Source organism: Urocampus carinirostris, chromosome 16 (genome assembly GCF_059441175.1).
Source record: "Urocampus carinirostris isolate Australia breed hairy pipefish chromosome 16, RoL_Ucar_1.0, whole genome shotgun sequence".
In the NCBI taxonomy this organism is placed as follows: Eukaryota; Metazoa; Chordata; class Actinopteri; order Syngnathiformes; family Syngnathidae; genus Urocampus; species Urocampus carinirostris.
Genome location: NC_142364.1, coordinates 14,832,201 through 14,844,127, shown reverse-complemented (window position 1 = coordinate 14,844,127; position 11,927 = coordinate 14,832,201). Strand labels below are relative to the sequence as shown.

The window sequence follows — 11,927 nt, the reverse complement described above, 5'->3', positions numbered from 1 at the left end:
AACACACCAGAGCCTTCCACAGACTCTGCCGCTATGATGCAAGTGACAGTAGCCGAGCGAAAGGGGAGCAGGATAGGAGAGAAGAGAGGTGCTAGGATTCAAATGGACTGAACCGTTTCAAGGCAGAGGAGTATTTCTGAAGACGCATTGTTCACATTTTGTTTTTGTTTTTTTATATTTCAGCTAGCGTTTTTCAATAGATTTAATCCTATCCAATCCTCTGTTAAGGATATATATCTCATCTCATTTCATTAGCTGCACCGCTTATCCTCAGTAGGGTCGCGGGGTTCTGGAGCCCATCCCAGCAATCATCGGGCAGTGGGCAGGGGACACCCTGAACTGGTTGCCAGCCAATCGCAGGGCACACAGGGACAGACAACTCGCTCGCTCATTCACACCTAGGGACAATTTGGACTGGCCAATCCACCTGTCTTTGGAATGTGGGAGGAAACCGAAATGCCCGGAGGAAACCCACGCAAGCACGGGAAGAACATACAAACTCTGCACAGTAAGTCTGGTAGCTGGATTTGAACCCACACAGGAGGTTCCCAAGACCTTAGAACTGTGCCGCACACGAGCTAACCACTGCGCCGCCGTGCTCCCATGCCCTATGTATGAATGTATAAATAAATAAATACCGTTGTATGCCATATAAACGAACACATAAACAAATCATGCAATACCTACTTATTTGACAGAAGAGCAACCTATTGATTATTTTAGCATTTTTCCTTTTGACAATATCTGTGTATTATTTGTTATTACAACATCCGCTGCAGCCTGGTCATCCTGGAAGGGGGATTACCTCATGTGCGGTCTCTTCTTAGGGTTTCCTCATTTTCCTCATGCTGGGCTTTTTGAGTTGTTCCTTGCCCTCATGTAGGTTTTAGATCAGGGGATGGTGTCATAATAGTCTGTGGTTTGTAATAATCTGTGGTCTGTGCAGCCCTTCGAGACTCCTTGTCATTAAGGGCGTCACATATAAACATGACTTGACTTGACCACAGTAAAAAAAAAGGTTCATGAGCCTGCTCACGGGCAGCACGGCGGCTCAGTGGTTAGCGCATGTGCGGCACAGTTCATTTCTAGGGATCCTCCTGCGTGGGTTCAAATCCAGCTCCAGACTTTCTGTGCGGAGTTTGTATGCTCTCCCCGTGCTTTCGTGGGTTTCCTCCCACATTCCAAAGACATGCATTTCAGGTGAATTGGCTGGTCCAAATTGTCCCTAGGTGTGAATGAGCGAGTGAGTTGTCTGTCCCCGTGTGCCCTGCGATTGGCTGGCAACCAATTCAGGGTGTCCCTTGCCCACTGCCCGATGATTGCTGGGATGGGCTCCAGCACCTCCACGACCCTACTGAGGATAAGCGGTGTAGCTAATGAGATGAGAAGCCTGCTCACAAGTGCCACCTGGTCGTTGTTTGGATCACTAATCAAATCTTAATAAAAGAAATGGAAGTCTCTGACAAAATAAATGTGGCTTAGCAGAGACAGACAGAAGATGCTTACATATGTGGAGGGAACTCAGGTAATTGCTTCAATGTAGCCTAATATAGCGAACTAAGAGTAGAGTTTCTTCAACACAAATCTACTATAGTAAAAATTAAAAAGTATAGTGATTTAAAAATACTCCTAGAAGGACAAAATGTCCCAAGAACGACTAAAACAGAGTAAACTTGTTACTACCCAACTGTGGGTTTTTGTGCCAGGGTTTCTTTGTGCGTTAGGTTGTATGATTCCAGAGTAAAACGAGTCCCGTGTGTGTTATTTTGTACGTTTTTTTGGGGTGGCGTCCCGACGAAAGCTTCACGGTGGTTGCAAAACATCACAGCACGCTTCTTATGTAGGCCACTGCATCCCTCCTCGACTTCACACAAACATTCAAAGGCCTCTTTGTGTGCCGAGTGATGGATGACGTGAAAAAATCCAGAGAGAGACCACAGAGCACAAAACACTTTCTGTTATCAAGAAGAACGAACGGGTATTGTGATACCCTGATAAGTGAGTGGGAGAAGTTTATTTTAATTTGAAAAGTATTGAACAGAAATTCTATTGTTTTATCTATTCATCTCTGTGGTGGAAAACCAAAGAGAATTTACAGTGTTGCTGCAGTGTGTTGTCATGAGGGTAGGAACCTTTGTGCTGTATCTGTTGACCAGTGCGCTTTTTGGCGTGAGTCACTGCCGCCTGATTCATATCAGTGGATGGATTCAAGCAGATCCACACAGCCTCATTCTAACACATAATCTCTTTATTTTACAAGTTGGTGTGTTGTTTTAATACTGTTGGGAATTAATTATTAAAATGTACCGTTTAACAAATTGTTCGAATTAGTTATCTGACTCCATTAACCAAACACAACCTACATTCACCCAACAATTTATGCGCGCTTGTTTCTTAATGGAAAAGATGAACAATAAAGCCGATATTTTCACACGGGGGCAGCTTTAATTTCATTAACAATTGAACTAAGTGAACTCCATCGAATATGGCCGAATTTGTGTCGTCGGAGTCTCTGGCAAGCCTTCTCTGAAGTCCTCTAGCCTTCTCCTCTCAGCCCACGTCTTTCCGCAAGATGGTGTCCCGGCTCCTCCCACGGGCGCGCCAATGAAGCCCAAAGTGAGCTTCACAATCGCAAAGACGAGCGTCCCGATGTCTCTGGTTCCTCAAAACAACGGAGAGCGTTTCTCAAAACAATGTCTTGCGCCTTCGTCAGAATCCTGTTATCAACAGAAAATATTCTGCATTTGGAACGGCCTGACCTGAAGCCTACCCAGTGAAAATCTTTATTGCATTAAATGTAATTTGTAGTCAATCGTATAAAATCCTTTATAGTCAAATGTATAAAATTCTTCAACACTAACAATTTACACTATAAGTATTGGAATGCGTGTAGCAAGATTTAAATGTGAAGAATGAGTGCTTTTTTTAGTTTGAGAGGTTTAAAAGACCTTGATAGGTTTATTGGATAAAGAGAGTTTATGACGTTGCCAGTTCAGTTTTACCTCTTTGATACAGAGTGCGTCCTTTGTCAATATGTGCTACTTTGAAGTTGAAAGAGTAATTGTGGATGAATGTGCACTTTTGATTATTTGATTGAATACCGGTATGTAAAGTCAAGTTTATTTGTGACGCCCTTAATCACAAGGAGTCTCAAAGGGTTGCACAGACCATAGACTATTGCAAACTACAGAGTATTATTACACCATCCCCTGATCTAAAACCTACATGAGAGCAGGGAAAAACTCAAAAAACTTTTGTTCTATCAGATGATTAGATTACCGGAGCCGACTAACAAATTTTGATGATTCTGTTTATTTAAATTGTTTTTATTCATGGTTAATTTGTTTGTTAACTTGTCTATGGAGAATTTTCTTTATTAATTATTTTAAATACAATTATATCATTGAATGGATTTAAGAAGAGTGGTTCACACGGCCTCATTCCAACACACACACACACTTTAACGCAATATTGTTGTGTGTTACCCGGGGAAATCTGAGACCCGAACAGTATGAGCGTTAAAAGGGATACATTACAACAAAAAATATTTTAAAATAGAAAACAAGAAAGTTTAAATGAGCAAGAGATTTTTTTATCACTCTTTATTGAACACAGGGTTTGTACAGGTGCTTGAAATCCTTGAAAATGCTTGAATTTTAATATTATTTTCAAGGTTTGAAAAGTGCTTGAATTTTGGGTGAATTGCGTGTAAATAAATGCATGAAATTATTGCCATGTTTCTCAACAAGTCTGCTTAAAAATGATGCCGATCCCCCTCGTGATTAATGGTAGCTGGTATTGGTTTGTATGGCATTGACCTATGAAGCGTCATCGCCCCCAACAGGACAGATGCGGGTTACACTTGTACAGGGCACTGTGAAATGTGTATCAGTATAGTATTAGGATCAAATGTAAATTGAAAAGGACGTTTTGAAATATAAACATACTTTATTTGTTTTTAATAGAACAATGGCAATCAGGTTACATTATTATGAAAGGTATGTTGTTCTAAAATTTAAAAACTATTTCAAATTCAATTAAAAAATGTGTTTCATAACATATCTCCTTTCCTTTTTATTTCAAAAGGTCGTTTTATTAATTAAACGTTTGTTTCAAGGGTGTCTTTATGAATTGAATTATGGCATTGGACTTCCATACCAGGGAACCACTGGAGGGCGCTAAACATACACATGCAGCTCTAAGAAAATTCCATCATGCTTTTGATTTAAGAAGCGACAAAAAATGGACTCAATTAAACACTCAGGGAAAGGTAGCTGACATGATGGTCGGTCATCTTACTGCTACGGGTACCCTCAAAAACCAAAACTGTGAAACGCTGGGCCAAAATAAAGAAGAGAAAATAATCGTGCTCTTCGATTATGTTGAGTCTATGTAGTTTGTATTCTCCTCTGTGCTTTTTACCATTCAATTTTGGTTGTAATACACAGTACCGCGACATTTAGTAGTCAAATATTACACACTGCCCGATGATAGTTCCACCTTGTGTGTGTAGTACCACATCTTGCCACAATATTGAGGGCAGTACTGAGTTTTACTCCACTAGATGGAGAAAACTTAATGCATACCTGATATCTTATTATTTCTTTGTTAAAGTGACAGTGTGTAATTATTTACCACAAGTGGTCATTGCACTTTAGCACAGAGTTGAAATGTGTGCATTAGGTAATCACACACTAATGTAAAGCCAGAAGCAAAAATTAGAAAAACAACATGAAATTTTCTCAAGTGAGCACGGATCAATTTTATCCGGAAAGATGGTGTCAACCACCGTGAGCAACAACAACAACAACAAAAAACGAGCGATACACCCGGAGCAACTGAAAAGAGCCTTTAGTTGGAGTTTATCAGAGCTGGTTTAAAATCAAATACCAGTTAAAACAGGGGTCTTCAACTTTGTCCCATTTCAATATGAATTAACCACTTAAAATTCATTTAACTGTCATTTTGTCATAAAAATGTATCCAAACAAGGTTGGAGCAAATTATTATGTAAAAATGTCACAAAATACTGCAAACGAGGATACCAATGTATTTACCTTCAGTGCAGACGGCGCTGGGCGAGAAGAAGAAGCGCGTGCGTCCTGTACTGTGTATAGCTCCGCCCATTCCTACCGCTAACCCACTCAAATTACTCTAGGTGCTTCGCTAGAGCTTCTTGTGTGGCTTTTCATTAAAAACTGTCCAAACAAAGAACATAGAATGCTTAGTAAGCCTCCGTATCAATGTTCCCTCTAAGCTGCGCGCGTGCGCACTCGCGCACTGCCTGCACATTCTCAGCGCACAAGAAAATCTAGCCAGCGCACAAAAATCAGGGCTCGGAATTGCTAATTAAGAAGCGAATTAAGTCAAAGTTACAGTGCATGAAGGTAAAAATACACTGGTTCCCCTGACGCTGTTTTCTAAACGCGGTATTTTGAAGTCAATGTCGAACGAAGTTGAAAAGTAAAGTCGGTAGAGTTTTTCGAGAACCGGCTTCTTCGGTTTGGCTCACTAAAAAGAACCGGCTTCTTCGGCTCGGCTCACTAAAGAGAACCGGCTCTTTCGGGTCCCAAACGGCTCTTCAGGTTATTTTTGCTTCTTTAATTCCTACACGACCAAGTATTACGTAAAATTGGGCACGAAATGACTTAAAGGAAATAGAATAAAAAAGGAAAAAATACCAAACTGAAAAAGTAGTGAAAAGCTGAGAAAAAAAGAAACAAAAGGAAGAGAAAAAGAAGGGAAAATTCAGAAAAAAGCCAGAAAAAAAGAGATGAAAGAAACAAAGGAAAAAAAAGTAAATAGAGAACAAAAAGAAAAAAAGTAACAGCTAGGAAAAAAAAAACACAATGAGTTTTTTTTAAAGGAATAAAAATACAAATAAAAAAAAACAGGGAAAAAAAAGAAAATGTTTGTGTTGCATTCAAATAATTTTCAATTATACCAAGTCAATCTTGTTGCCAACATTGTACTTCCCCCCAAAAAATGTGATTAAATACAGTTCTGTATCCTGCAACCGACTAAATAAGCCCCCCGAAATGTTAGTATTATGCGTCAAAAGATACCAGGAAAAAAAAATGAAAATCTTGTGAAAGAATTGTTGGAAAAACAAATGACGTTTGTAGGCCGTACAACCTTTGCAATAATACATGAGTCAATTCATTCAAAAGTGAAAAATGTTTTTGCATTGCCGGAAACTCAGCAAAATGTAACTTGATGTCAAGTTTTGGACATGTTTGATAATGATTTAGTTGCCACACTTGGGATTGCCGTTGCTCACTGTTGTTTCAAGCGTTGCTCACCGATTTTGTGTGAACGCTCAGACCCGTGGAAAATTACAGGGAACATTGCTCCGTATACAGGAGTATTTAGCGATATACTTTCAAAACGGCGTCTGTTGCTGTGAAACTTTGACTGTCAACTGGAGTTAAAATTGTGTCTTTTATATATACTAGACTGAACCCCCGACAGTCAATATTACCTCGGCTTTGCCCATGAAGCCATGAAGCCAAACCCTGCAGAAGCTATCAGACCGCCCCATAATGGTTTAGCGGTAGCCCTGAGTCTCTAACGCCGATAGAGGTCTTTGATTGTAGAAAGCATAGTGCGGGTAATATTGAGCTGTGGTGGGCAGAGAACGCAAGGACATTGCTGTCTGTCCGGACGGAAAATGGACTTTATTACTGTAGGGGTGTTGGCGAGCTAGCCCCATATTGTGCGACACTCGCAGGTAGCCCCCAGGACCGACCATTTGAGGTCCATGACAATGGGCAGTCCTCGAGGATGGCGCCTTTGGGTTGGCTTCCACAGTATTGTGAGCCAGGAACTTAGTGGTGTTGTCACAGGGATCCCTGGTTGACTCCCAGAGGTACATTTGGGGTAGGGTCTCCCTGGCGAGGACGTGCGGGTAGACGGGGTGTGGTGGATGGGGGGAGTACATCAATTGATGGGGGTCTCGGATGTAAGGGTGGGTGGTGTTTGCGTAACTGAGGCAGTAGGGATCCCGGCACATATAGAAAGGTGGCAAGACCCCCGAGAGAGGATTGGGGTGTTTGGGACCCAATCGCGGTTGGTAACCAGACCCCGCCGTGGAGCTGTGGTAAGCCACGTTGGACTGCGGCAAAGGCATAACAGGATTGGTGGTCTTATAGTGGGGAACAGACGTCAGCCGCCCGGAGGTGGCTTCCATTTTTCTGCAGCTGGTGAGGCGCAGACCCTCCAAATCAGGCCCACTTGTGTCTTTTGGTTTCGGGCTCCCAAACTCCTGCTGAGAAGGTCGTGTCGAACATGATGGCGATTTGGCAGCAGCAAGAACCCGAGTTCCCGTTTTATTCAACAAACTGCTCCAGCTTACTCGTTCGTCGCCCCTTTTATGGAAAGGTGTGTAGTTGCACTTGTCCGCCGAAGGGGGTCGCTGTTCTCCAAGACCGGAAGGAGAGGAGGCACTCTCCTCAGGGGAGGTCGGAGGGTCCGCTTTTCCGATTTGCGAACATGTCAAGGCTAGCAAAGCCAGCGGGCTTTTCTTTGTGTCCAGCTGAAATCAACCAATAAGAATTGTTATTTTAGTTGCCACTCTTGATGTGCACTGTAGCTTCTTTTATCAAGCAAGCTAGCCAACTATCTAGCGAGCAGTTTAGCGAGCTACCTATCTAGCCAGATAGCCAGTTATCTATCTAGCGCGCTAGCCAGCTATCTTTTTAGCAAGCTATTAATCTATCTAGCGAGCTAGCCATGTATCTCGAGAGCAATGTAGTGATCTAGCGATACAAATAAATTTGTATTTGTAATAAAAACGTCTGGATAAATTCAACCAATAAGAATTGTTAGTTTATTTGACATTCTTTGATTGCATTGTAAAAACTTGTATCTAGTGAGCTTGCTAGCAAGCTAGCCAGCTATTTAGCGACCGTTCTAGCGATACAAACCAATTCAGAATTCATAATGAAATGTCTTTTGAAAAACTTTTAATCTCATAAAATCCGTTTTTACCTCATTGGCAGAAAATGTTACTGATTTCAAGTATTATTCATTTTGAGATACTAGTAAATTGAGAAAATTCCTACTTAAAATGAGCAAAATAGTCCTATCTGGCAGCTGGTAGACCAGGGGTCACCAAAATGGTACTCGTTACCACCGGGTAGCTCCTCTAAGAACACTGGAGTAGCCCACAGACTGGTTCTGATATTAGCTCACCAGTGGTCAGTCCTTGTGATTTTCCAGAAAATTTGATTTCTAACTGGCGTGTTTTGTTTAGTGGTCGACTTAGCCTAGTTTAACCCTTCGTTTGATCATTACAACCTGGTAATAACATAGTATCAAAATAAGTTCTATTGAAAATGCATATAAAACTGGTAACACTTTCAAATTCTGAAAAAGAAGATTGTGTGTCAGGAAAGAGTAAACTAAAATTTCTAGACAAAAAGTGAAATTTCAGTGTTAAATTCTGTTTAAATACTTATCGGTGCGCCCTCCAGTGGACAACATGAGTATTAACTGCTCATTTGTGTGGGAAAACGGCAGTTTGTATTCTTTATACAGGATCTTCTGGTCAACATGACAATTTATTATTCTGTCAACCACAGCAAGTTGTCCTGGTCCTGAGGCAGCAAAGCAGCCCCAGTTAAGGTCCGTGTTCATGACCCTAGTATAGGAAAGAGACTTGCTAAAAAAACATTGCTGCCACAAAATAATACAAAAGAGTCTTTTCAAATTTCCCAAAAAACATCTTGATTATCCTCAAGTCTTTTTGGAGAAACATTGAACTTTTTGGACGGTGTGCAGCCCTTTACATCTGGCATAAAATGGCAGAATATGATGCTAACAGTAAAGTATGATGGTGGCAGTTTGATGGTCTGGGGCTGCTTTGCTGCCTCTGGACAAGGACAACTGTCTCTGCTCAAGTGTTTACCAGAACATCCTGAAGGAGAACGTCTGAAGGAGAGTGTCTCAGTTCGTCCCCTCACACTCAAGTTCTCTTGGATTATGAAGCAGGACAATGGTCCAAAAACACACTAGCAAGATAACCTCTTGATGGCTCAAGAACAAAACAAAATGAAGGTTCTGGAGTGGTCAAGTCCAAGTGTGGATTAAAGTCAAACTGAGATACTGTGGTGTACCCTCTAACAAGCAAAGCATGCTAGAAAACCTCACAATATGTCAGATTCGAAACAATATTGCCAAGAAGAGTGGGCCAAAATTCCTCCATAGCGTTGTGAAAGTCTCATTACCAATTATAATGGGGTGGGTGCCGCGGGGCTGTATTTACCCAAGACAGACAACAGGAAATGGTCCCCCTACCACCCCTAGTGGTTAAGGTAACCTACTTCGACCCAGAGGTAAAGAAATGTGTAGCCCATTGTAATGTACAGACGCTCCCCTACTTACAACCATTCAACTTATGTAAAATGGTAGATACGAAAAAAAAATTCGGGATATTGAAAAATATCCGGACATTGCTGTAAGTTAGATTTTGTATTGTGCTCGATTTTCCGAGTACAGGACCGTACTGTAGTGTTTCTTTCCGCCGCTACCGGCCTGTGGCGCTGTAAGAGGTCACCCCGCATCCACCCCGAAGAAGAAATCCGGCTTCTACTTCCTGGTTCGTGTGTAAACATTCTACACTGTAACTTTCGTGCGCTAAGAACGTTGACATTTTCATTGTTTAATATCTTGTGCATCCATATTCAATATGGTTGGTGTAAAGTGTAAAGAAGAGGCGAGCCGTTTCTTTTGAAATGAAAGTGGAATAAGAAAGCTTGATGTGGTTGAGAAAATGGTTGGAGCGCTTTTTTTTCCGGCCACTTTTTACCACGGAGAATGACCTCTTGAAGCGCATCTTCCAAAAGTTAAACTTAACTATATTTATCTTTATAGAGCATGTTATTATATTAAATGTTTTATTTTTTAGTACAGGTTATTTATACCAGCCTTAAGCATACTTCTATAAATCTTAAACATACAAAATACAGCTCTGAAGCAACTTAAAAACAAATTCAACTTATGAATGATCGTCCGGAACCTCGTTTGTAAGTAGGGCAGCGTCTGTACGGTCGTGCATTATACACGAGGTTCTACAGTGATATATCATCGTATTAGTATTAGTATAGCATTGGATGCAACAAGAATCGAACCCGGGTTGCGAGGGTAAGAGCGCTGATTCATAAACACTAAACCACTAGTGATATAGATAACATATGAATAGGCATCCCATTTTATCTCACTAATTTCAACCACTGTACCGAAGACGAATGTTAGAGAATGGAAAAAACAAAAAGTTATCCTGATAGAAATAAACGCAAAAAAGTACACCAATTGAGATGCTGTGGTGTGACTTGAAACAGGTGATTCATGTTCGCAAACCCTCCAACATGGCAGATTTAAAACAATTTTGCAAAGAAGAATGGGCCAAAATTCCTCCACAGTGTAGTGAAAGACTCATTATTAATTATGGGTAATGTTTAATTTCTGTTATCGTTGCCATAGATAGGTTTGGATTTTTTTGTGCCTAAATAAATGGAATCAATATTTAAAAACTGCATTATGTATTTCCCTGGGTTGTCTATGTGCGATCTTGAATTTGGTTTGAGGATCCGAAACCTTTGTGAGTGATAAATAAGCAAAAATAAACAATACAGAAATGAGGAAGCAGGCAAATGCCTCTTCACTGCACTGTATGTTCTTATATTATTTGACTATTTTCAGGGTTGGGTAGGGTTACTTTAACTGGATTACTTTCAATTACTTTTGGATTACTCCAATACCAAATATGCTAATAAAGACAAAATAAACTAATTATGAATAAAATGACTACATTTTGTGCAGGCTTGGGGAGTAACGGAATACATGGAACGGCAAAAATGATGTTGGCAAGCTGTTTAGATTTATTTTCATTTTGTTTCTGTCGCATTTGATGTTCGTTTTGCCGGAGATCAATGAGATCAAAGCCAGGAGAGAAAGATCACCACGTGTTGTGAGTCATAATTGTATTCATATTTAGTTTCTTTTGTCTTTTATTAGCATATTTGGTTTTGAAGTAATCCAAAAGTAATTAGAAGTAATCCAGTTAAAGTAACCCTACCCAACCCTGACTATTTTCCAACAAAGTCACATCAAGTACCTCAATGGAAGTCGGCGTGAGAGGTTGCAGGTACTCCGAGGTGACGTGCGCGCTCAGCATATCGAGCACGCGCACGGCGAGATGCGAGCCGCTCCGACGAGACGTTTGGCCAAAGTGCCGGCTTCCGCTCGGATTCCCCTGCTCAATTGCAGCCACCCACGGGAGGAATTTCATAAAATGCCACAAATTTAACGATCCATTCCGAGTTCCTCGCGCAAGCCCCACTTAAAAGCGTCCCGAGTGTGCGTGAAACTCGAGTCACTTGGAAGTCGCGTGGATTTCTCAGCACGTCTGCGCTGCGTTGACACGCGAAAACACACTGAAGAGTGAGAAGTCGGGAGGGACCTTGAAAGCAGCACGTGGGAGGGTCGATACGGAGCTTAGTAGAGTGATACCAAAATCGATATTTTAACGCTTCGGGTGCGTAAGATTTGACCGCTAGATGGCGCTCCATTATTAAATCCAAGTATTCAAATTACGGCCCGTGGGCCACATGTGGCCCGGCAGGCTTTTTCATCCCTCAAAGAGGGTACAAATATAATGACAAAATAGAGCACAGTAAATAGTGTACTACTAATAAAAATGTTTGATTTTTCAGGTGCCAACTTCGTCCCTATTAGTATCATGTGTATACAACAAAAATACTACTACAGAATCACAACAAAATTGCTACAAAACTAAATATGAAATATAGTGATTAAACAGTAGTCTCAATCATTTGTATTTCATTCTGAAAATTAAAATAATATACTTTAAGAAAATACTACTACAGTAATACTGTAATACGAAAATACTACGAAAGAAATAATGCA

At 40.9% G+C, this 11,927-nt stretch overlaps 1 protein-coding gene across 1 annotated transcript; it reads right to left on the bottom strand.

The window, feature by feature from the left end:
* Window positions 1-4,958: 4,958 nt before the first annotated feature.
* On the bottom strand, window positions 4,959-11,416 carry LOC148350365 (zinc finger protein 703-like). Its single transcript, XM_088356049.1, has 2 exons — window positions 11,116-11,416; window positions 4,959-7,533 (listed from the first exon to the last, which is right to left on the bottom strand). The coding sequence occupies exons 1-2, from the start codon at window positions 11,287-11,289 to the stop codon at window positions 6,547-6,549; spliced, it is 1,161 nt and encodes a 386-aa protein (XP_088212175.1). The 5' UTR covers window positions 11,290-11,416; the 3' UTR covers window positions 4,959-6,546.
* Window positions 11,417-11,927: the final 511 nt, after the last annotated feature.

Coding starts and splice junctions, on each gene's coding strand:
- LOC148350365 (XM_088356049.1), bottom strand. CDS start 11,289: ATGAAATTCCTCCCGTGGGTGGCTGCAATTGAGCAGGGGAATCCGAGC. Junction 7,534..11,115: donor TCACGCCGACTTCCATTGAG/GTACTTGATGTG, acceptor GGTTGATTTCAG/CTGGACACAAAGAAAAGCCC.